The sequence below is a fragment of the Phasianus colchicus genome, chromosome 21 (assembly GCF_987193195.1).
Source record: "Phasianus colchicus chromosome 21, bPhaCol1.hap1.1, whole genome shotgun sequence".
NCBI lineage: Eukaryota > Metazoa > Chordata > Aves > Galliformes > Phasianidae > Phasianus > Phasianus colchicus.
Genome location: NC_143456.1, coordinates 1039567 through 1066335, shown reverse-complemented (window position 1 = coordinate 1066335; position 26769 = coordinate 1039567). Strand labels below are relative to the sequence as shown.

Genomic DNA, 26769 nt, shown 5'->3' with positions numbered 1-26769 from the left:
GAGAACCAAGACCAGATGGGGGCCTTCAAACTGACCTCAAATGGGGTAATCTGTCTAGGCTAAAGGCCTAAATAACAGCCAGGATTCTCTCCTTACACATCTGGCAGCACAAGCCAGCAGGCTGGTCAGCAGTTGTAACAGAAGGAATGTGACACAAGTATTCACTCAAAAGGAGCTGTTCACATGCACTTGGGTTGAATGTTCCCACTTGTTCTCATGCTGCAAGGGACAGAAAGAAAGGTATAAAACCTGAACTGCAGACTATGGAGTGAAGAAATTAGTAGGACAACATCTAGAGGAGCCCAGGATCAGTACCTGCTCTGGAAGGTTGGTAGAAACAGGGAAACTCCATCTGTAGAATATAGGCGTGAGAATGGAGTCTGTCAGCACCCACACATGGTTAACTCAAATTGTCTGCTGAGGGGACCCGCCATACCATGGTGTATTCCTAATAGATGAAGAACAATGGGAGTTACTCTGCAGAGATGCCACTATTTTTAAAATGCAACTGCTTTTATAGAATCATAGAATGGCTTGGGCTGGAAGGATCTCAAGGATCATGAATCTCCAACCTCCCTGCTACAGGCAGGGCCATCAACCTCAACATGTAAAACTAGACCAGGTTGCCCAGGGCCCCATCCGACCTGGCCTTGAACACCTCCAAGAACGGGGCATCCACAACCTCTCCGGGTAGCCTGTTCCAGCACCTCACTGCTCTCTTAGTAAAGAAGTTACCTCCTTCAACTTAAAACCATTCCCATTGTCCTGCTGTTATCTTCCCTTTCATAATGTTGATTCCCCTCCTGTTTATACTGAAAGGCTGCAATGAGGTTACCCCGCAGCCTTCTTTTCTCCAGGCTGAACAAGCCCAGCTTCCTCAGACTGCCTTCATAGGAGAGGTGCTCCAGCCCTTTGATCATCTTAGTGGCTCTCCTCTGGACCCCTCTCCAACAACTCTGTGCCTTTCTTGTACTGGAGGCTCCAGGTCTGGATGGGCCTCATGAGAGCAGAGTACAGAGGGACAATCACCTCTCTGTCCCTGCTGGCCACCCCTCTACTGATGAAGCACAGGGCACCATCTGCTTTCCAAGCTGCAAGAGCACAGTACTGGCTCACATTAAGCTTTTAATCTATCAGGAACCCCAGGCCCTTCTCCACAGGGCTGCTCTCAAGGATTGCTCCTTCCAGGCTGTATATACACCTGGGATTTCTGACCAGGATAAGTGAGAAGCCTACAGTGCACTGATGTACTAGAAAGGTTTCAATTAACCCACGATTCCCGTTAGAAAGACAGGTACATATGTATCTCACAAAGCACTAAAGTATGGACAAAAGACTTTCTCAGGGACCACGTGCCCAGAATCTTTAAACAGGGAGATTCTAATAGGCATCAACATCAGTGAGTGTATACAGTATTACAACAGAGACTGGTTCTCCTGTCTTTTCCAGGCAGAAGACTGACAAACATCCATGCATTTATGATTTGAAATAGACTTTTATGATTTGACGTTGATATTCAGCTTCACCACTTCTAGGATCAGACAGCAGGCCCTCTTCTTTTGGAGGACAAAGTACTCCAAAAGTAAAAACCACTTTCCTGTGGTACTGTTCCTGTAGCTCTTGGGGAATTATGGATTCCATTTCTCCCCTTACTACTGTCCTATAAACTCCCATTCTCAAGGAGAAAAGGAGCAAAACTGTAAAAAACAACTGCTCATGGAGTTAATCTGGTACTGATTTCAAAGACCTACCTTAAGTAGAACTTCTGTAGCTTTACCTTGCTATATGTGCAGTGTGAGGCTACTCAATTTCATTTTAGATGTACTGCTAGGAAAGAGACAGGTGACAGAAGATGTAGCATAACACAAAGAAGTGAAACTTTCTATATACCACATGCTAACATTATGAGTTATAGTATGCAATATGGGAGTACAGATGTCCAAGGACTTCAGTGTAGTTCCAAGGCCTTTCAGGGTATGCAAGGACAATATGAAAAAGCAGTCAATGAGGAGACAGTTCTGTACCATCTAAACTCATCAGAATCCTTGAGAAAGGAGAGATCAATGGCAATGGCCAGAAAGCAAAACACTGTAACAGAAATATGGATTTCCCAGAGGGAAGTTGGGGTTGCTGCTGTCCCCTCAACAGATCTCATGTTGCTCCTGCTTTTCCTTCTGTAGAAGCTAGTTGTAGTGACAGCTGTCAGAAAGGCTCTCTGCAGTTCTAGAGCTTTAAAGAAAGTCTTTCAGCAGAGGGAGCTTACTGTTTTTCCGTAGAAATGGCTTTTGGTAGCCCTGTCAGGAGAAATTCATGCAGACAGTACAGAAAAAAAGCTCAGTCTGAAGCGATTGTGTTCTCTTTAGAAAACTGCCATTGTACTCTCTGCTCACTTGAAGGGCATGAAGGTATAAGTCTGGCTCAGACCATTCATTTTCATTGCTTGCTACCAACCTGGTTGAGAGACCAGTGCACATAGGCATATTTTCATTCAGTTAAAAAAAAAAAAAAAAAAAAAAAAAATCATCAAATGCTATGATTCTTAGCAGTCCTTCCTAGCATACACCAGATAGGACCGAAATCAAAAGACATTATATAACATAAGAGTCAAACAAAAAAAAAAAAAAAAAAAAAATCACCTAGCCCAGCAGGCATACTGAGACATTTCTTAAACCTGCCCCTGCAGATTTCAGCATTTATTTTTTGATAACCTCCTTGAATGCCAGGACAAGAATGCCTGTGCTTAGCATACATCAACAAACTCCTCTCTCAGTAATTTCTCCAACTGCTCCACAGGCACAAACGAGAAGATCCAGAGCAGCTAATAGCAGCGAGTTGGGGATATCAGCAGATTTGAAGTACTACTTTCTTCTCTATTTCAAACGACATCTGCCATTTCCCAGTTTAATTTTTTGGTCCCTTGTTTCTGCATAATAAAATGCACTTTCTTAAGGAGACTTCTCCATTCTCCGCTAACATTACCTACTATCACCCTGCTTAACACAGACACGTTACAGTATTTCTGTAATTTGCTTCCCAGCCAATTATTCTCTCATGAGAAAAGCTTCCTACTCAACCTAAGGCACTTCAGCTCCTGCCAGGCCCTGTAGCAACAGATCTTGTGAAATAAGACTGCTCCTGACTGAGAAGAATTGTTTTGTCTTTAGTCTGTACTTCAGCTTATGCTCCTTTTCATTGCCTTCATTAGACTTAACCACAGTCATTAGGCATGCCTTCTTACTTTTAATAAATTCCTCATCCTGATATGAACCATATTGAGAATATTTCCTTACTGCTGTTGTTTTTCCCCCCCCTAAAATCTTAGTTTCCTAAAGGTAAGAGGCATTACCTAGCACGGAAACTAAACAATCGTTCTATGAACAGGTGATCCACCTGGTGGATGAGGGTATGGCTGGACATAACCTACCTAGAATTTAGTAAAGCCTTTGTCTCACATCTGTCCCATGGTTGGGACAGATGTGCACTTTGTTGGGTAAAACACAGCTGGAGGGCCAGGCTCTGAGCATAGTGCTGAATGGAGGCCCATCCAGCTGGCAGCCATCACCAGGGGTGCTCCCCAGGGATTGGTACTGGAACCAGATCTGTTTAATATCTTTAGTGATGATCTGGAGGAGAAGGTTGAGTGCACCCTCAGGAAGTTCTCAAATGACACCAAGATGGGAGGAAGAATTGATCTGCCTGGGTATAGAAAGGCCAGTTGCACCAGGGGACATTCAGGTTGGATATTAGGAATAATTTCTTCTCCAGAAGAGAGGTGATGTGTTGGCACAGCTGCTCAGGGAGGTGATGGAGTCACCATCCCTGGAGTTGCTTTTGAACTGTGGAGATGTGGCACTGACTGACTGTGGGCATGGTTGGGGTGGGTTGGACTTTGTCCCTTCCAACCTTAATGATTCAATGATTTCATGATCTCTTCGAAAGTCTTTGAAAGCATTTTAGGTTTATGGCTGCCAATTTAAGGTGTTTTTTTTTTTTTAAAGTAAGATTCTTAATTACTTTGGTCTCTTTTAAACACCACAGTATGCTTAGATTCAGTATTCTTGTCACTTCTTACAAAGCTGCTCTTCAAAAGTAAATATAATTCTGTCCTGAGACTAGACAACGCCTGGTTCATAAAGCTGCTTCTCCTGACTAATTACTCCATAAAGCACTTTTAAGCCTTGTAACAACTCCGATCCTCTCAGTATGTCAGCAAAAGTTACCAAGTTGACTGAGAAATTCAGCAGTGCTGTCTGAAACGCTGTGCTTTTTCAAACCCAGCCTAGAATTACAACTTACAGGGGTTTGGTATTACATAGCTCATCTGATTTGACTCTATATTATCTTCAATTCACAGCAATGTGCACCAGCAGCTCAAGCTATGGCTTTTCTTTCATAATTTGTCCTTCCACTGGAAGATGTATTTCCATCTCTGCTAAATGAAGTAGTAGTAAAAGAGGCAGTTAAGGAAGAGCTGAGAGAACTTTCTTGCGAATCATACAATCTACAACCTCTTGTTTAGCACCCATACTCTAGGAATAACTTATTTCCTGAATTTTGGCCACATAACAAGATGTGCAATGATCTAGACTGGAAAAGAGGTGGAGATCTCCCACTGCGATACTAGACAGAGTGAAGGTATGCAGGGGAATCTTTGCTATCTCCTACAACTCTCTAACAATGAAAGGAAAGGGAAGAGAATTACGAAGATGTCCACAAATGTCAGTCTCCTCAACAGTTCTTGATGGGAGAGGAGGAACACCTTTGGCAAAGAATTTCTGACTTGAAGCAGCAGTGGAACTACGCTTTGGAGCTTAAATCACAAACTAGTGATGTTTTGCAAATATGGAGTAATCCCACTTGTCAGCAGGAGAAAACTCTGGGGAAAAAGACACTGCTCACAAAGGAGCTGCAGGCATCAGTACTTTGTGAGTTACTTTTCAGGGTTATGGATAAACAAGTTATGGATTATTTATGGATTACTTCACAAGTAATTTGGTAGGTATAGGTGGAGCCATTTTTTCTTCTGTCATGGGAACAATGCTAACTTCTCCTTACCATTCAATGCAACACTTGATAATGGTTTTCTTTAAAGATTAAAGATATTGATAGAACCAGTTAATTGAGCAGGTCATCAAACATGCTCAAAGGTAGACTGTTCAGATTTGATTGATTCATTTTGAAGATATGTTGGTGCCTACTGCTTGGCATTAGGAGGTATTAAAGGGATAACTGGCTGTCCACATGCAAGAATATTTTGCTAAGCTGTAATAATCGTCAATAGCAACAAAAAACAATTCCACATAATGGTGTTATAGGAGAACAAATGCAGACTCCTAACTTGCTGTGAAACCTAGAAAGAAAGAAGGAGCTGGGGGACTGCTCTGCATGTCTTACATGATACAAGAACAAGCAGCCTATACACATGGCTCCAAAGATAGCAATATGTACAGCTATATCATGTGCTTAAGGACTCCATAAGCCACAGTTAAGGCCTGTTAAGATGAGCCACGAACAAGAACCTAGACAATCAGGTAAGTCACTGCTCCCTCAGATTCTTGTTCAAAATACAGCTTGCCAATACTGAAAATAGAACTAAAAACAACAACAAAAAACAGCAAATCTTTTCAAATAACAATTCTGATTATAAAATATACAAAATTGATACAACAAAGTGTTAATTTAGATGGCTTTAAGTTTGATTAAATTAAACAGAGTGTTTCTACAGTCTCTTGGATGAGCTGCCATTCACTGCTCACTGCTAGTAGTATCAGTTACAGAGGTCTGGCAGGCCTATAAACTAATTCAGCAGTTAAATACTGAAAGAGGACTAGACACACAGTAGTGACTTCTCTGCATAGTTTCCTTGACCTTTACACTTTGAGTATTTTGCAGCTATAAAGCATATATTACCATAAGTTCTGTCCCAGCTTGGGTGCAGTGGTCTCTGCAGGGAGGTCTGCAGCATATGCCAACCTGTGAAGTGCACTCATTCTGCCATCAGCAGCTGTGCTCTTCCGCTTGTCTGGAAAAGAAAAGCACAAGCTCAAATTTTTATTCATGCTTCTTCTCAGACATACTTTATTTTGTAAGAACTAACTTAACTGAAGGTAGGTATTTCTGATCAACACCTATACCAACAGTGCATTTGACAGAGAAAAGCAATCCAGAATTACTTTGCTAAAGCCAATGGTACTTGCAATTACAGAAACACAAAGATGAGCAATGCTTTAAGAAAATATTATTGCATCATAAAGCATGTACATTAAATTAAGAAAAGCATTTCAACCATTTCACAGAACCATAGAATGGTGAGATAGGAACCTTAGAGCATATCCAGTCCCAATCCCTGCTACGGTCTGGTCGTCCCCTACCAGCTGACCAGAGCCACATTCATGGCCTTAAGTACCTCCAGAGATGGAGAATTCACAGCTCTAGGCAGAGAGCCACGGCCTCACCACCTCTGGGTGAAAAACTTCTTCCTCACATCTAACCTAGATCTCCCCTGTTTTAATTTAAAGCCACTCCCCCTTGTTTCATCACTATCAGACCATGTATAATGTCAGCCTTCTCTCCTACATACAAATTCCCTTTATACTATACTGGAAGGCTGCAGCGAGGTCTCCTCCAGGCAGAACAGCCCCAGCTCCTCAGCCTGGCTCCACAGCAGAGGTGCTCCAGCCCTCTGAGCCCTCCTCTGGACCCACACCAACAGCCCCACGTCTTTCTTGTGCTGGGGGCCCCAGGCCTGGATGCAGGACTCCAGGTGGGGCCTCACGAGGGCAGAGCAGAGGGGGACAGTCCCCTCCCTGCCCGCTGCCACCCCTCTGCTGATGCAGCCCAGGCTGCTGGTGGCTTTGCAGGCTGCACACTGCTGGCTCAGGTCAGTTTTCCCTCCTCCAGAACCCCAAGGCCTTCTCTGCAGGGCTGCTTTTGAGGAATTCTTCCCCCATTCTGAACACATACCTGGCATTGCCCTGGTACAGCACCTTTCACTTTTCCTTGAACCTCACTTGGTCCAGGTGGGCCAATTTCTCAGAATTGTCTGAGGAACTACAGCCTGATCTTGGTATCAGGAAAGGTCAGAGAGCACAGTGCCTTGAGTATGATCATAAGGCACATGCAGAAAAACCAGAGATCAGGCCCAGCCAGTTTGGACAGGTCCTGCCCAACCACCCTGACTTTGTTCTACAGCCTGGTGGATAAGAGAAAGGCTGTCAGCACAGACTACTCAGAATTTAGTAAAGCTTTTGACAGTGCCTCCCACAGTATTCTGCTGGGGAAGCTGCAGCCTGTGGCTGGGAAAGATGCACACTTCACTGAGCAAAACTCTGCTGGAGGACAGAGCCCAGAGCATGGTGGCCAGTCACCAGTGGTGTTCCCCAAGGGTAAGCTCTGGGGCCGGATCTGTTTAATATCTTTATTGACAACTAAGGCCAATGGGATGAGCTTCAGTAAAACAAAGTACAGGTTCCAGCACTTTGGTCCCATGCAATGCTACAGGCTTGGGACAGAGTGAGTGAAAAGATGTGTAGAGGAAAAGAATCTAGGTGTATTAGTCAGTGGTTGGCTGAACATGAACCAGCCAACATGAACACCTTGCCCAGGCAGCCAAGAAGGCCAACAGCATCCTGACTGGTCTGACGAGGGTCTCTGCTCCCAGGTAATAGCACTAACAAGAAATGACAGCCTTCTGGCATACCACAGGAGATTGAGATTGGATATTAGGAATAATTTCTTCTCCAAAACAGAGAAGAAATGCATTGGAACAGGCTACCCGGGGAGGTACTGGAGCTTCCAAGAAGTGCAGAAATGTGGCACTGAGGGATGGGGCTTAGCGGCGTGGTGATGATAGGTTGATATTATCAATACCAAGGTCAGACTAGATGGTCTTAGAGACTTTTCCAACCTTAATTATTCTATTGTGTCAGTTACACCATCGAGCTTGATACTGTTTGTAAACTTGCTGAGGATACACTCAATCCCATTGTTTACATCATTGATAAATATATTGAAGGGCACCAACATCACTTGTGACTGGCCTCCACCTGGACAAAGAGCTGCTGACCACAACCTACAACACCAAACCACTTCCTAATCCACCCTTTCAAATCCATATCTTTCCCTTTTACAGATAATGATGTTGTGTGACTATGCCAAAGGCCTTGCAGACGTCCAAGTAGAGGGCATCAGTTGCCCCTTCTTTTTCCACTAGTACTGCTAGTTCAGGCACAGGAATGTATCTTCTCCATGAGCTTCCCAGGCACAGAGGTGAGGCTCACAGGCCCATAGTTTACCAGAACTCCCTTACTCAAAAAATGAGTGGAATTTCCCTTGAGACACCAGTGACTTCATCTGACAGCCATGACTTTTCAAATACGTTGAAGAGTGGCTTGGCAGCTACACCAGCCAGCTCTCTCAGAATCCTGGATCCACGTCATATACTTCTCACTAAGACAGCACATCAAATGATGGTGCTTTGGTTTAGTTCATTATAGCCTTTTACATGTAGTACTGCTGTATATGAACTCAATACCAGCCTATGTTTCAAACGCAACAAATGATCAGGACTGAAACTACAGGTGGAATTAGATTACAGCATGTTGTTCCACATCAGTAACTACTTCCAGATACATGCATTAAGATTCCCTCCCACAGAAGAATTTTTGATCGCACACAAATTTTGGCTGCAGTGTTTGACCAGTCAGGCACCACACCACCAAAGCAAAAAAAAAAAATCACAGAGCAAGAGCCAGATCTCTGGCTAATCCTTCTACCTCATCAACACATTCATGACAAGGTGAACAGCAGGCTGAGTGGACATGCAGAAGTGGCTATTTGCCAGAATGGCCTCAATCAGCAAAGCAGTGAGTATCTGGAAGACTTCTCTGCTTGACACTATCCCAGAAGGGTCTACAAAAAAGCAGTGAACAGGCCTCGAGATTTCTATAATGACAGCAACTGGTGAACAGCTTAGCTTATTGATTCCCAGAGAAATAGCAGCATGTTTGTCCTCAGTGGCAAGCAGATGGATCTGTGAGTTTTGTCACTGGTGGAGCTCAGCTTGCCAAGAAGTTTGGCACATGCTAACTAAACAGGTACCAAGTAAAACAGAGCAGTTACTCTGTAGCTGATACTGACTGCTTTTAAGAGAGATTATCATATCCCATGGTGCTTATGTGCTACACTGCAGTCTCAAAATCAGTAGGAGGGAGACCATAATGAACAAACTCTCCCATGTAAGGGTTTCCCTGTGTGTCAGCAGGTTGAGATCAGAGGATTCCCACAAAGACTGGCCAGTTCTCCCTGAAGTTTATAAATCCATCCTAACAGTCAGACAGCAACAGAGAAAAGAATCACAGAGAGGCTGGCTGATCATACCTCCTGAGCTGTAGTCTTTTTTGGCTTCTTCTTTTTTCTGATGAGGAAGGATGAATCTGTAGTCTATACTGTCATGTACCCAACCTTTCTCAATGAACAAGCCAGGGACCTCGTCTGAGAACAGCCAATACCTGCAGGGCAAGGCACATACACATGTTAGCAGCCACCTGTTACCTGTTTGGTGACTGTCACACACATACATCTTTACTTGCATGTGAGGGAACAGTTATGTACTTGACTCAAAATCAGGGTGTGTCTATATATTTAGTTGAGAAACTGGAAAAGCTCTTATTAAAATTCATTCTGATAGCACTCCTATGAAACAAAGAGGGAAAAGATAGTAACTGGATTCTTGAGCACTGATGTGAGCACTTGAAGCTCTGCTGACTAGTGGGCTGTGACCTCCAAAAGTCCAACTACAGTGAAAACTACCATATTCTATACACACAAAATTTCTGTTCTCCTCCGAATTTCAGTGCAGACAGAGTACCCTCTACTTCAACCACTTCTTGGAAGCTGTTATCTGCTAAGGCTCCTGTGGGAGGGAGGAGAGCCAGCAGCACAGGGTCATACCCTTTCCTACCTGTTGTGATTGCGGTCAGTGCCAACTGGGGTTCTGCGCATCACAAGCTTTGCTTTGGCAATCCCATCCTGGAACGTCTTCTCAGCTGCAGCTTTATGCTTCCGGATTCTTTCTTCCTCTGCTTCCTTCTCCATTCTCACTGTTGGAATTAGCGTGTAAAAGAGTTAGCTTTCTTTTATTGCATATAAAAAAATCATTTATTGGTAACTTTGGTTAAGACTGCTTTAGCCATCCACCCTTCACATCATCTTCCACCCACCATTATAGAAAAAAAAATTATCAAGAAGTCAAGTTTGGACAAGAATAGACTGGAGAAAACATTCCTCATTATTGGTCCTTATTATAAGTCAACAGTGATTTCTATTGCTATGCAGTTTCACATAACAGAATCAAAGATCTTTCTTTAACTACAGAACAACGTACAACAAGGAATTCTGCTCTAGTCAGCTCTAAGACTGAGAGCAGAGCAGCAAGAACATGATAGAGGTGAGCACGGCCAACGGGCACCTGCATCTCCACATCTGCAGCTATGAAGAATGGTGTTCCTATAAATCCACCTACTGAACAAACAGATGCAACACAACAGAAGCCTCCTCTAGGCACAAGTGTCTCACAACCATGAGTAAGTTTTGTTCTTTCCCAGATATGCCGCCCTGTGGAGAAGTGTTAGAACAAACACAGGACTGTGGGAAATATTCTTTTGCATTCTGAGAAAATTTGAAGGCTTTTAACCTTATATAAAAAGAACCAAATAACGAAGACTTATCTTTGCAGTAAAGAGTTTGAAGCAGATGGAATGAGAGCATATGGAAGGGGTGAGCTGTAGGGCAGGCAAAAGCTAACATGCAGAGGTTGCATGCTAGCTGCTCAAAGAGAAAGCCAGTTTCTTGCTAGAACTTTCTCAGGGTTGCTACCTACTTCTCTTGCAGCCATTTTCTGTATTAAAATAGCTTTGGTAACAGTTGATTGGTAAGTATGTGCTTGGTCTCTGAAGTTCTGCCACTGTAACCAATCCTAACAGATTAATGAGATGTGCTGAAAAACATACCCCTGCATTTACTACACCAACTCAACTGACCAGCTTTTATATAATAACCAACACTATACCAACTTTCAACAACTGCAGCATGAGAGTACTCTAGTTATTTTCTTTTCTGTTAAAGCCGAGACCATTTTAGTAGAACTGGCTGCAATCTTCATAGACTTACCTTTCAATTAGTTAGAGCTTGCAGCTCAACTCAACAGCAGTAACAAGGACACCTCTGGCTGCAACACATAAGCACACTCGCTCATCAGCTCAACCACTCAGATGTTCTCTCTGCAACTGCTTTACTTCCAAGACATTATCATTATTAAAAGTAAATGCAACTGACAGGGTGCAAAAGCCACAAAAAGCCTGTGTGATGGAAGGAGCATGCTGAGATGATAACCACAATGGGAACTAAGCTCTGTTTTTCACATGCTCCAATGACACAACCCCCCAAGTCTGAAACCCTGAACAGATTGGCTCAGCACCACTAACCCTGCACCATCAGCATTAATCAGCAACTCTGCTACTCTGAGGGAACGTTTATGTCTGCTAGCAAACACTGAACTGCAGTCCCGAATGACTGAAATGCTGGAGTTTGCTGGATGAAAATGAAGTAATATGAAGTCAAACCTCAATGAAAGGCTGAACCCTTCTCTGCCAGAGAGCGCTTGTTTTTCTTCTGAACTCCAGAAGAATGAATCCAGCTACCCCAGCACACAATCTTATCTTCTTCAGAACAGTACTGTTCTTCCTTCACATCTAACTAGCATAAACTATCCAAGTGAAAACAACATGAAGCAACTCAAGCAGTAGTGTCTGGATTGTGTTTCATTCTGTACTAAGGCCTTGTCGTAAACTTGCCATGAAACAACTGGAACACAACAAGAACCAGGGCCAAGCAGCCATCCAGCTGCAGAATCTGACACCTGATACTTTGTTTTTCTGCATTAGTGAGACAGTGTTCCAGATGCTCCACAGGTAAAGGGAAACCAAAGTAAAATCAGTCAGTGAGAGGTTAACTGTATGAAATACATATATATATATACACACACACACACACACATACACACACACACACACACACACACACATATATAAATAAATAAATAAATAAATACAGAAAACCCAGAGACTGTGGGTGCGGTAAAAACCACAGCTCACAGCACAGGAAAAAAAAAAAAACAAGCAAAAAAACAACAATATTCAGAATGTCTATGATCTGTGAGTAAGAGATCTAAGCCAGACCAGTGAGATTTATTAGTGCTGTATTCAGTGAGACTCCTGGTCAAACAGAAACCAATCTGCAGGGGAAGCAGCACAAGGCATGACACCTGCAAACAAGCATCAACCAAATGCCCTCTGGCTGAGCATCAAGTGAATAGTTATCAGTTTATAATTGACACTGACAATTGATTCTAGTGAGACTTCCAACACTTGCATCCCTTACCAGAAGATCTAGAAGGTTTAAATACTTTTAGTGCAAGATATGGTTGTGTCCAGTATGATACTTCCCTTCAGAGTCCTGGGATATTCCATATAATTTACCTATCCTTGATCTCCTAGAATAAGTATTTCCAGACTTCAGCTAAGGTCACATAAACCAGGCTCCATGCAAGATCCTCATCCCTCAACTACTTCACAAAGGAAATAACCCAGGTGGGGTTATGCGGTCCACTTCCATCTGCCCACGTTTATGAAAAATCAACCAAAAGAACACCAAGCAAACCTAAAAGCACAATGCAGTGTTTCACTCTTTGTATTCCACACTCCTTAGCAAAAAGCGCTAAGAATAGAGGCATCCCAAGTTCGGTGTTGTAACTGGTGGCTTATAGAGTCTTAAGGGGACAGTCTGTATTTACACAACTCCATTATGACTTCTTTAAAGTGAGAAACCATGAACAAAAGTTTGTTGCCCATATCCTTCTCTGAGAGATCTGCTAGCATCAATCCAACAACATGCGTGGAGCATCTGCAGGAGCTATCCATTAGCCAGGAAACTTCCCTGTGCAGAGTCAGAAGATCACAGAATCACAGCTGTTTGGACACTTTTTTTCCCCCTCCCCCCTCTCCTGTCCTCAAAACAGTTTTTCTGTTCTCCAGCTTTCCCGAGTCTGACAGAATTAGAAGGTACTGTTTAAAAGATGCTCACAGGCAAAACTAAAACTAGTTATCACTTTTTAAAACTCCAGATTTTGAGCCACCATACAAATACCTGAAGCTTTCCCCAAGCTGTAAGAAAGAATATTCTTGTCTTTCCTTTTTCCTGTAAGCAAATCCCTTAAAGGCAGTCCCTTAAAGGCAGCTAAAGTTTTTGGAAATTTTGCCCTCAACTTATTCTGCCTTACACCCCGCCCCCAACACAGAAATACCCCACTCTCCTTTATTTTTCTTACCTCTCATTTGCCTTTCTTGTTGCTCCCTTTCTTTCTTGGCTTGGATAGCAAGAAGGCGTCTGCTTTTCACAGCACTGATCATATCATCAGCTTCTATTTCTACCCGGTGCTCAATTTTCACAATCTCATTTTTTTTCTTTTCATTTCTCCCCATTGTACTTTCATCTTTCCCATTCTCCTTGTTCTTGGCCACCATCTCTTTCCGCTTTTGTTTTTCTGCTCTCTTCTTGTCATTCTCCTCCTTCAGGATAGCGAGGCGCTCCTTCCACAGCTCGGCTGAGGCCTGCTGCTTGGCCTCTACGTGATCCTGCACCGAGTAGGTCATCAGGATCCGGTGGCAGAGCGCCCCGAGTATCTGTAATTTCTCTTCAGGAGTCAACTCAAAGAACTCCGACGTCTCCAGCTTCTCCAAAAACTCATCTTGTACTTCATTATCTTCAAAAGTCGCAGAATCCTTGCTTTCATCTACATTATCTGAGACCTCACTTTCCTCCTGTACATCCGACTTGCGTAAGCACAGGCGGACCAACTCAGAAGCAGAATGCAACGTAAGCGGTATTTCAGAGAGCTTCATCCCGAGCTCAGCATAATCTTCAGCAATTTCATCCTGCAGCAGGGTCTGCAGAAGAATGACAAGTACCCGGTTCAAGTAAAGGAAGCCTCCCTTTTCTGCACAGAGTGCTTCCATCAAGGAGACTGCTGTAATGGGATACTGAGCATCTGGCATCAGTAACCCCGAGTAACAGCTCAGGAATTCCACCACCATGGCAACATCCCCAAAGAGCGTATTAGGAAGCCCTTCCGGAGTATCAACCAGTTTAAATGTGGGCAAGTTCTTCCCTTTGAGATCTTGGTCCTCAAATCTTCTGTTTTTTTCCAGTTTTTCCTTCATCTCCTTCTCCTTACGCTCTTTTGCTCTCTCCTTCAGTTTCTCTTTCAGCTTTTCCCTTTTCTTCTTCAGATACTCCTTCCGCTGCTCCTCTGTCATGGTGGCCAATTTCTTCCTGTGCTCTAGAAGCTCATAGCGCTTCTGTACCAGTCCTCGTAAATCCTCAGGGAGACGGGCACGATCCTCGTTTGAGAGCAGCCTGGCTGTTTTGGAGATGATGCAGGAGAGTGCACTTTTTTTGTCTTCGCGGTCTTTGTTTTCTTTGTAGTAGGCAATTAAATGCAGTGCTGCAGGAGGCAGCTTCTGGGGTTTGCTGGAAGACCGAGGGGTGCCTCCAGAGCTCCTGGGAGTCCTGGACACCTTAGTAGTACCTTTAGCCATGTCCAGGAGTGTCATTTGCTTCATTTTCATCTTAGGGGTCTTCAAGCCTTTCCCAGGAGACTTTGATTTCCCGGATGTTTTCTGCCCATTTAAAACCCTTTTGCCTCTCTGCTTTTTGTCCAAGGATTTGTTGCTGCCCTTTCCCAGTCGGCTCCTCTTTGGAATGTGAAAGTTAGAATCAAGTTTACCAGGCGACATGATTTTCATCATCTCTTCCAACTCCTCTTTGGGACATTTTGAGATCTTAGAGTTTTTCATCTTCAGTGGGGAGCCAATAATAGATTTCTCCAAATGTACGTGACACCACAAGGTAGGGCTCAGTGGCTGACTCAAAGATGATCCATCAGTTTTGGATTTCTTGGAAGGTTTTCTGTCAGGCGATCCAGAGCTCTTCCTCTTGGTTGAGGGGTTGAGAGTCATATACTAAGATTAAAAGAAAGTGATTTTATATTAATACTAGAAGTTATATGAAGGAACTAGATAGCTTTTACATATTTTTTTCCCCATGGGTAAGTAGCACACAGTACCTTAAGGTAACAAAGACTTCTGCAATACCATTCATTACAGTACACAGCAATCAGTAGGTTGATTATGAGATTAGCAGCTCATTCCAGAAAGTTAACATTTAACTTCATAAAACAAAATACTACACACACACACAAAAAAGATTAAATGCTTTCTACTGCACTACATAAAACCACTGTTTCTACTCAAAAGATGCATTTCAGAAGCTGTTTCTCTTCAAGATTTCTTAGCAAGTCCTGTAGGGTTCAGTCTTGACCTCATCCAGGTAAAAACTGATGGAGCACAGATGTGATAACTAACAGGAATTCAGAGACCTGCCTCTGAACTGCCTGGAAGTTTCACGATCCACATTTGCACTTCAAGGATGAGGTCACAAATGAAAATGAAGAAAGAGAATTCAATTCTGAATTCATGTAATAGAATATGTTTGTTTTTAAGCTGTTGAAATAACCCACCTGACAGCACACTTTCAGCATAGAACAGTTTAACCTAGAGTCAGAAACTGATTTCATCATCTCAATTTAGTTTCAGGAATTCAGAAAACCATTTCAATAAGTGAAAAATCAAATATCACACACTCTTATAAGAATATGATGTTTAGGTTATGAATAAAATGACCAGAAAACAGCAGCTGAAAAGTTAAAAATTATGTAGCATTAAAAAACTCTGCAGTAGTAATCACAGATAAAATGGAAGCTCTTAAGAAGGTGCTTGTAAGAACAGACTTAAGTAAAACAGCACACACATGCAATCAAGACTGTCAAAAAAAAAAAATCAGATTTTCTGGCCTCTACACGTTCTCTTAAAGGCCTTACTCCAATTTAAGAGTCCTCATTAGCTGTTTAGAGAATTTTTTTTTTCCTACTAAAGATGACACTGAAGCTGAATCCGCTTATCCAAGCATAACTTCATTCTACAAAAATTGTGTTGACTTCCCTGTTGAACGCATCCAGTGTTAACAAGTTATCGTAACTGCAAATTAGCAGATCCACAACTTATACTGTGTATTAAACTGTCAGTTACACAACAGTTATTTTGCCAGAACACTAATTCTGGATTTAAAAGTTCCCCAACCATTTCTTGGTTTAAAATTCAATCTCTGTGCCGAGTGGAAAACACTGCAGGAAGTGCCATCCTTAACCACAAAGCTATGGGCCTCTGTAAATCACACGGAAGATGTTAGCTCTGTGTTTTTTCCCCATACCAGAAGCATACCTGGAAAGGTTAAGAAGAGTCAAGTTAGAGTACAGAACAACTTGAATTCTTAACGTGAACCACTGCTTCAGATAGTTAAAGTGTGTCACTCCATACAGATGCTATAGATAAAAAGAGCAGGGCTTCCTGCTCTGCATGTCTCCTGAATTTAAGCTCAGGAGTACCAGAACCAAACCAGCATGCTGAAGACTGGTTTTGTTATTCATTCCCCACCTTCCAAAGGAGATACTTTTAGGAATTCTTACCTTATGCGGGTCAAGCAAGAAGTCACTAAATTTACTGGGGAGAGAATATTTCTTCACCAACTCATCCTCCACCACCCACGGGGCATTCTCACCGATGCCAGCACGCAGCGCATTGTGCCGGATGAAGTACCTCAGGATCTCCTTGTTGGGAGGACGCTCTGTACGGACCAAGCTATCTGCTGGCACGTTGCTGATGATCTTGGAGATAAACAGACATCCTGATAGCATTTAATATCCAGACACATTACAGATAGATATCACATGGCTAAAAGGAGCATGGGCCGGTACACTGCTTCATGTCCACAAACTACTATACAAAGATTCAAAAACAGAACTGAGATATATAATAGAGATGATAGGAGACTCAGTTGGCCAAAAAATCCTTAGAAGTATTAGTTTATGTTGCAGACTTCTTGCCAAAGCCCATTGCTTTACTTGGCAACTATGGAAGCCTCTGACCTTTCCTCACACATGCTTGCTACTAGCCTAGAAGCTTTTACATGTTAGTGTTTGTTTATTTTGTCTCAATTTCTTTCCTGATACCAGAAGAGTAACTGCAAACAGTACTCGTTAAGCTGAGGTCAGTGCTGCCTCCATCAAAATGGCAAACAGATGACGAAAAGCATGCAGCAGTGATGCAACTACACAGAGTTTCCACAAGTGCAGTTACCTGTGATGCTCAATGAGGTTCTGTTAGAACAAAAACAGCTGCTCCTGCTCATGACTATCAGCACCCCAGCCCTCACCATTCATTCACAGCCTGACCAGAGGTTAGCCAGGAAACAGCAGCTTCTCTAAAGCCAGTGAAGCATTGACTCAGCTTCCCTGTGTGAAGTACCAGGGGATTATCAGGCACCTCCATGCACAAAACCAAACAACGTATAGGAACAGTGAAACTAGTCAGCCCTGCTGGTAACTGCAGACATTTGCTTCTAACACCTCAACTCCATCAGAGAGTACTATGTCATGCCATATAGTCTATCTATAGATTATTAAACTGAGCTTCCATGCTCATGTTATAACAGAAAGGATTCAAGCAGTCATCTCACCTTGTCTTCATTTTTCAACTTGACATCATATTTGTGGGGCAGGAATTTTGGTGGAACCCACTTTCTTTCTTCCTTTTTCAAAGAAGTAGGAAGCTTCCGAGGAGACCTACGTGCTCGATCATCTGATAAACCAAGATAAGACACTAAGTGTCTCAGTATTAGACTTTTAAGAAGTTAAAGAACTCAAATGTTAACTGGAACTGTGCACCTTCACACACCCACACAGTGTTTGGTTAAAAGTCCCCAAATTAGTTTTCAGAAACTAATAAGACAGACAGAAATCCCAAAATAGGTGTGAAATCAGTGACCACACCTGTTTTCAAGGAGCATAAAGGACCGCTAGCACTACTTAAACTCATCTCTTTAAGGAAGCCAAGCTGCAACTACCTCTGAAGAGGCAGAAAAGTTGTATGAAGTTTACAAATTGACGATAGGTTTTATGATCTAACTGGCAACCTGCTTAGCAGGGTGCTGCTTAGCCAGCTGGCTCTGTCATGTCGTATTTGAAATAATTCTACTGCATAATTCTACTGCAGGAATTACAGACTTCAAATTAAAGTCACTTCCCTGGCCATTAAGTGACTTCCAGTTATGTGCTACTGTGCATGTGAGCTAGTCTAGCTGTGGATTTTAAGTATATTCATACAACTTTCCTAAATCATTCTCAGGGGAGATGTAATTGAAAGAGCACAAAGGAATCACATCTCCTTGCCAGCTGATACCAAGCCTATCGTTTCTATATTCAGGTGCACATTTCATCACTCAAGACAAAAACCCAAGCTTATTGAAGAAAGCAATCCCCAGATGTTTTTCATGCTTGTGGCCATGACTCAATGAAAGCACTAAAGTAAGCCTGACAGATGAAAATAATTGCCTACTAAGTATAGATAGAACACAAGTTATCAGATGCTAGATGTAAGTCAGATTTTTCAATTTGCGTATCACTGTCACATATTAAGTCCTACAGCATTTAAACTTCAGCAGTGTATATATAAACTTCAGCTTATGTATATCACAACCAATTTCTGCCACCCATCTCCTCCAAAAATCAGGAGACTTGGTAAGGTAACAGATCACAGATGCCAGGGGCTGCCTGCACCATCCATGTAAACATGTAGTTACTTTCTGCCTTAGCCATATACTCCAGATGAAACTGAGAATTGAATGCTGCGTTAAGTGCTACTCATTACAGAGGTTTTGAGTAAACAAAAAAACAAAAAACCCTGAATTTTGTAATAGTATGCATGAAAAGCAACTAATCAACACCCTACAAGCTATGACTTTGATCTGCTGTTGTTCCACATTTGTATTAGAAGTCTTGCTAACTTAACAAGCACTAAATCATGTTTTTTTCACTCAACAGCACAATGGAAACTGTACATAAGCCACTTCAAGTTCTGTAAAGAATCTGCTTTTAGAAATCTGGTTCAGTGTCTTAACTGGCTGAATGCTATCTCTGCTGGAGATGGGTACCACACATGATAGACTTATGCTTACAGTTAACATGGCACTGCTCAGTCCTGGCTCTGACTTTGAAGGACTTGGCCACATACACCATTCCCCTCTGCAATAGGCCTGCAAGTGGCCTCTCCTATGATTTAATACCTACATTCTAGAAATAGGCATAACTGTATTGAAGCTCACCAAACAGCACAGCAGCTGGAAATCCAAGGGAAGATGGCAATAGATCACTACACATTCCTTCCTAAAGCCATTTTTATAAAATGCATACTTTAAGTACATTTTTCGATGCATCGTACAGTGACAAAGCTTACATCAACCACACTCCTGGAACCTTACAAAACACCCACATGCTGTTGTCTCCTATTCATCAGTTATTTTGGATTTTCCAAAGCAGTATTAGCTCTATGTGCAGCTCAAGCTGCAGAACTTGCCTTCAGTAGCTCATCATCCACGTTCAGGAAAAGCTAGCCTTTCGCTTCTGCAGACTTCCCAGATTTCACTCCCTAAGCAACTAAAGACACAAAGCTACTTTAGACTGCACATCTGATGCAAAAATTCCTGTATACAGCTGTAATTTTTTTTTTTCCAACTTCTGAAGCACAATAATCTCCCAATCAAAGAAACCAAAGCTGTCTTTCAACAGAATCCGCAGGTTTGACATCAGTGAAAAACTTGTGTTAACTGTGCCCCCTGCTGAGCTCACAGAAAGACACAGTCCCAGATCAGGCAGTTATGCTAAGTCCCACCATTCACTTTTGTTCAGTGACCTCAACACACATCAACAGTGGTTCAAATATGTAACACGAGAAAGAAAAAGTGGAAGTCAGCATAGCTAGGTGACCTGCAGAGGCTATATGCTGTCTCCTGCAGCTGCAATCAAGAGCAAACTGCAGGAGTGGGGTCTTCATTACTTCTGTAAAAGTATGCTGTAAAAATACAACATTATTGTAACAGACTCTGGAATACATATTTTGGAGTGAGTTTACACCTATGAACTATGTTCTGTTACACCTGGGACATAAAAGCATAGCATTACATACCCTTTTAACAAGGGCCTACATACAAGAAGAATTGGAGCACCCGCTGCTTCTAATAATTATGTTATGAAACAGCTGGGAGGGTTTATCTTCTACAGAAAGGGAAGGACAGCCCCAGTTTACAAGGAGGCAAATAAAGGCAGGTCAAACAACGTGAGCCATGGCCTGAGAAAGGTGCAGGGATCCCTGCTCCTGCCACGCTCCCCTACAGAGATGTGCCATGCTGCACAATCACACTGCCAGCCTCCATAGGACTGCAGGTGAACGCAGCTGGTTGGAGCACCACAACCATTGAGCAAATTATCACAGTGGTCTTTATGAAAGATCCCAGCCCAAAAAAGCTGCTGTAAATCAAAACTGTTTGCAACTTTTTCCAGTACAAATCAGAAACAATTATTGAGCTCAGGGAGAGAGCTTGCTCCTGATTCTGCAGTTAGCTGCTGGGCTGCCTTCGAGTTCCCCTTACTCTGTACCAGAGGAGGATGTACACCTTTCTCAGATGCTGGAGTGACTACTTACAACAAGGAAGCAGCTTATTGCATCTCTGTACCTTTAAAATTCAGCTTATCCGGATTATTAATATGCTATAGATTTTCTTGGCTTGGGTTAACAAATACTTCCATATCTGTTACAGAGTATTAGAATTCCATTTTTAAAAAAGTTTTACAGGAGATTAAACTATTTTGTTAGTCTTGTTTGCTTCTTTTCTTTCAGTCAAAACTTTTCAGAGTCGAGATTTGGACATCCATTGCTTTGCCCACAGCATGGAGAAACAGATACAAGATCAGAGAACAATACTTCAAAGTACGCCTTATCTTGAACCCTTAGAAAAGAGTTTAGTATGTACATTTCTACAGGAACTTCGGATCATCATTTGAAAACTGGAGTGAGGAAAGACCAATAAAATGTTTGCTTTTTATATCAAATGGGGACATGAAAAAAAGAGCTTGTCTGATAGCAGAAAGAAAATGAGAACTCACCTCTGATCACGGAATGACAGAGGTTTTTCAAAGGATGGAACAGGGACATGGCAGCAGAATTTTATGATTCTGCGTTAACTTTTCCCGAGTTCCCCTCACCCTTTTCAGTACACTTGTTATACTTTCAAACCTTACACATTTCACGTGTAGCATTCTGTACCGCACCTCTGAAATACAGAATGGTTTCCATTTTCAAATAAGTGAGCCAACAGCACTGATGCCACCACTAACAAAGACAATTTCAGGACCCTGGTTACACAAGCTGTTGCCTACTGGCATGCTGCTTTACTACTTACTCATACTTTCCTTCCTGTTGTCTTCCTCCTTCAGGATAGACTCCTTCTGATTGTCCTGGGCTGCCTGGCTGGAATTCTCTTTATCACTGGATGGGGAATCACAGGCTCCTTCAGATTTCTTTTCAGAGGCCTCTTCATCAACTTTCTCCAGGGGATGTATTTTCACAACTTTCACAGGCAGCATTTTCTCCTTACCAACCTGCATCAGATTATCAACAAAAACTAAACTTGAGCAAGACATGTGAATGAGTTCTAATGCTATGAAAAGGCAGAAAAAAGTCACCCCACTGAAAAGACAAACAACTCACAATAAATAAAAGGGCTTGTAAACTGTGGTTTGGCAAAACACTTAATGGACGCCTGACTGAGAGAAGCTCATCATCTCTGCCATGAAACAACTGCAAGATTTCCCCTCCTACTCCTATCAGGACACTTTGTACAAATTCTTAAGAACAAGAACTGCCAACCCACAAGTTTCTCCAGCATTTCACAATGCTGCTTTCTGAGTCTAAGGAAGGAGTTACTTTGGTAGCTCCAAAAGAGAGAATACATCCTAAACAGATTGTTAGCAGAAGACTGTTTTTCATCACTTTCCCTATTTTAAATAAGCCTGAGTTTTTCCCATCAATCCTTGTTTTGGAGGGATTTTTTCTAATTATTAGAACATCACTAAATACATCCAAAGCTGTTGACTTCAATCTGTATCAGTTTAAGACTACCACTTCTGGCAACACGTTATGTGAAAAGGTCACAGCAGATTATGAACTGTAATCACTTTTAATTAAAACAAATATGAATTTTTGTATATATTTAAATGCATATATACAGAGCACCACATACTTCAGCTGATAACAAAGGTATCCATATTTTCCCCCATGCACACACAAGTCAGTCCTTTTTCTCATGACATCAGTGTGGTGCATCCATACACTTCTGTTTATAGAATTGTTTTGCATTTGAGAGCAGGTGCTGTCACCGGGCTTCCACAGAAAAGAAATTCTCACCACCTTCCTGATAATGCAAGAGTCTGATCTGTCCTTACCCACTACTGCCTTTAGATATCTCAGATCAGCTCTGTGCAAAAGCAGGGGATCAAATAGAAAACACATCCATACCTCAAGATCACATTCCTCTCCCACTGCAAATTTGGTCATGATCTCCACCCAAGCTGCATCCACCAACTTTTCCAAAGATACTGTATTGTGGTGAACTATTTCCAGCACTGGTTTCTCATACCAGATGGGGAACTCCTCCTTCAAGCTGAGCAAGGGCATAAGAAGCTTTCGTTATTCAGGGAATAAAAGCCAAAATGCAAAGCAGTCTCCCATTTCACAATTCCAGCAGCAGTCACAGCCAGCACAACGTTCCAGGCAGAAGCCACACTGGAATGCAGAGTTTTTTCATGCACTTACCTCTGTGACCAGCCCATGAAGTGTTAATTGGCATGACAACACTAATTGTATTGTCCTTCCCAGAAGAAGGGCTGAAAGGGATTCTGGGAAGAGCAGCACTGCTGGTAAACCTTTTCCTGCTAGTAATTATTGCCTCCTGAACTGATGTGAAATATACACCAAGATCTTGTCATTATTCTGGGACCTGTTCAAGACTGTTGCTTCCAGCAAGCCATAAGATGACACTGGTAAACAGAGATTCCTTCTTCCTAAACTCTGGGCCTACGCACTCCAAACACAGCAAAGAAAGCAAAGGCAAGCTTACACAATCTCATCTTTCCACAGGAAAACGTTCTGTGTTTCATCATGTCAAAATTCTACAACTTTTTCAAGAAAAGGGAAAAAAACTGTTACAAGTTCACTTATTTCTGAACTGGTCAAGTCCATTAATTGATAGAGTACTGAGAAGTGCATTGTGTAAAGCTTTCTGAGTTGCAAAAGATCATATCTGTGTCATGCTACTGCAAGAAGGCACAAAATGCTCCACTTTTTCCAAAACCCTTTTAGCTTCCTCTGCTGTTTGCTGTTCTGCAACTGCCACCAACAGATTGATCCCCTAAGCAAGCTAAACAATCTTGGTTTTTCTTCTTCTTATCAGCAGCCACTAAACAGCTTTTAGACCCATTTCAGAGACCCATACAAAATCTCATTTCATCAAATCTTCTTTTCCACCAACATTTAGAGATACTACAGCTAGGAGTTATCAACAAACCCTTCAGTTATATTTTGTTTCTCTTTTTTTTTTTCCCCCCTCCAAAGTGCCCAGCCAATCCAACCTCACCACTCAATAGAACACAATGTTTGCCAGCTGCATGCCCTCCTCTTGAGCAGAAACACAGGTGAGGAAGGTGACAGCAGTACTTCAAGCTCCACTGAAATAAGGACCAGCAGGAAATAGGTTTCCTATGTGTTGCCTTTAAGAATGCGTTTAAACCTTAAGTTATGGGGAATTTCTCCTCAAGGTGAAGCTATCGAAGTCTTCCACCAATCAATCAGGAATTTGCACTCTTCACCAAGAGACACAGTTTTCCTGCCTTGGCAGTACCACTATCTGCCCTGTTTAAATCCAGGTTAAAAAAAGCCACAAATTTAAGTCATCAGTTTGCAGAACAGAGAAACACGCCTTTTGTCTGGCATTATTCATACAGTTTATTTCATGAGTACCAAACTACAGATGTTATTTCAGCCACGGGCAAGTACCTTTACAAGGCAATTCCCTCGTGGCTCTAGGGTCATGCTGATCTCAACCAAAGACTCAGGGCTAAGCTGAGCACTAGAAGGGCACACTGGGGACATGTGAGCAAGGAGAAACACTGTTGGTCTGAACAAAGTAATTGTTCTTGCTGTTCTCCCTTTGTTCTCTATCATTTCAAGTAGAATGGATGCCCAAACGCTTACTCCAAAACAGCTGAATGACCCATTCAACCACAGATCTGTCAAAACTAATTACAGCTGTGGATCTCACTGATATGAAACGCTCTAACAGCATCTTGCTCTATTTTTACATCAGGATTTTTCTTCCTCTCACTGTGAAGAATTCCCATTACTCAGGGAGCTTTAAAACACACCAAATACCATACACTGAGCTATTTGAGTTCAGTAACACCAAAGTAACTTATTGTCCTGTTTTAGCAACAGCATCAAATTCAGATTTTGCTTTTGACTCCAGAAGCCCCAGACCTACTGTCAGGCAGCAGGAAAGTAGCCACCTCCCAGTTTTAGCACCCACATCTCCCTGCACATCCCCTACCCTGCCCCAGTGCCCACACATAGGCACACACCAGCTTTGCACGGGTACTCACAGCTCAGCAACTTCCTGCTCCTCCTCCCAGGCCTCTTTGTGTGTCAGCTGGCTGCTTCCTGTGCTCTTGCACGTCCATATTCGCTCGCTGTATCGCTCCAACCGCGCTTCATACTCCCTGTAGCGTCAGCAGCTCAGGAAAACAGGAGTTACGCAGAAGGCACCACCACAATAGCACAAAACAATCTTATTCAATTACACTCTTTCTATCTGAGTGCAGAAAGGCCACATTACAGCAAGGTTTGACCCTGCATCTGTGCTGCACTAAATCTGAGTGCTCTCAGACCAGGATGTACCAGAGCTCTCTGCAGCCTGTCTTCCTCTGCACGGCCCTACAGAAACTGCACGCCACCAACTGAGCTGAGGAAAGCACCAGGAAATACGTGTGGCTGAGCACTTCTTGGGTCTGCTGAGATTCCAGCTTTCCCAGGCAGACTTGTGGGGAAGCAGCCCCAGCACCACAGGCACATGGAAGAGGCACAGAAGGACCCTCACTGCCTGTCTGTCCGCTGGGAACTGCTGCTCCAATGCCTTATGGGGGTCATGCACATACATGAGGTTTCCTACAGACTGCACAGGCACAACCATCAGAAAACGTAACAGTGAAAATCCTTACTCATCCACCCTGTGACAGCCTGTTCGTCTGCTGTATGCTTTTGTCTTTGTTTTGTTTTCTTTGTGTGTTTGTTGTTTTTGTTTTTTCCCCCTTAAGATTTGCATTACGAAGGTAAATGACAACTCCAACAAGCCCACTTCTCCCCAGCCCTGAGGCAGAGCAGGAGGTGCAGTGCAGGAGCGTGAGCACTGCCAGGCAGCTGCACAGACACAGCCCAGGGGTGCTGCTGCTGCACACTGTACATCCACTGAGCAGCCCTGCAGTTAGCCCAGCTCACAACAGTCACACTGATGGTGTTTCCCAGTATTCCCTGTGGCTGTAGACATAGCAGGGAGCCCAGCAGCCTGCAGCCTCCTGCCTACAAGGCACCACAACCAGACCAAAGGGGAATTTGGACACCTCCCTGCAGTGATACCAAACAGCAAAAATAAAACAGGAAACCAGCAGCCCTGTATGCATCACAGCAGTTGGCTGCTTTAGTAATGAACAACTTGACACCATAACTCTGCTCTTTCCTGTGCCTTCCCCATAAGAAGGAAAGCCAGCCCAGCCCAAACAGAGGCAGAGCAGCTCCCAGCTCCCTCCTGCACTGCACATCCCTCTGCTCCTCCTGCACGCAGCAGGCACATGACCACCCACCCTGCTGCCACAGAGTGAGCACAAAGGCAAACAGCAGCAGAATGTTTTTGCAAAGTTTGCTATAGCTCAAACTTTCCACTACACGCACACTGTCTGCCCTTTCCACTCGGACTGGAAAGAAACATGGTGCACTTCGGACCATGCAGCAGGTCTGGCATGGGGCTACACGTGGGATGTGCCAGCAGCATAGAGCTAGAGCTGCCACAAACCTCAGCACAATCATAAATAACCAACCGTGGACACAGCTCCATGCAGTCAATCCCCAGAAAGCTGTAACACACACGTTGCATGAAACAAGCTATCTGCAGTTTAGATGTTGAAAGCCAGAGAACAAAACCAAATTAAAAACAAGAGGCTGTGTCAAAGAAAAATGTTTTAAAGCAAACAAGCTGGCCACTGTATAGGAGGAGTGCTAAGCAGATAGTTCACTCCTTCGTGGGTTTGTGAAACTCTCCCAGAAATGAGTATCAACTCCAAAATAGCTTAATTGTGTCATAATTGGTCCCACGTGTACCAGCTAAAGGGGCAAACTCCCAGGAGTGTGTTTGGGAAGCACAGTTCCCAGGGTGGCAGGCAAAGCCTGCTACAATTACTGAGCACGGCATGGCACTGCCACTCTTCAGCCAGATCTAAACTGGATGATACTGCACTGAAGATGTAAACTACAGTCTTTAACACGCACACGAAATGCAGCCTGATCGTTATTTTTCTCTGCTGCTCACAGCACAGATTGAAGATGAGTGCAATGGCAGCCATCCATTCCAGGTTTTGCCTGGGAAGAAAAGCAGCACTGCTTC

At 43.0% G+C, this 26769-nt stretch overlaps 1 protein-coding gene across 3 annotated transcripts in view; it reads right to left on the bottom strand.

Moving 5' to 3' along the window:
• Positions 1–26769, bottom strand: part of BAZ1B (bromodomain adjacent to zinc finger domain 1B) — a 48808-nt gene that overhangs the window by 20288 nt on the left and 1751 nt on the right. For all 3 annotated transcript variants that reach the window (XM_090122687.1, XM_031591981.2, XM_031591979.2), the window contains exons 2-10: positions 24719–24835; positions 22581–22725; positions 21466–21664; positions 17689–17810; positions 16640–16837; positions 13385–15077; positions 9962–10100; positions 9379–9509; positions 5911–6022 (exon numbers count right to left, since the gene is read on the bottom strand). In XM_090122687.1, coding sequence (XP_089978813.1) covers positions 5911–6022; positions 9379–9509; positions 9962–10100; positions 13385–15077; positions 16640–16837; positions 17689–17810; positions 21466–21664; positions 22581–22725; positions 24719–24835 — 2856 coding nt within the window. The remainder of the gene's footprint in view (positions 1–5910; positions 6023–9378; positions 9510–9961; positions 10101–13384; positions 15078–16639; positions 16838–17688; positions 17811–21465; positions 21665–22580; positions 22726–24718; positions 24836–26769) is intronic.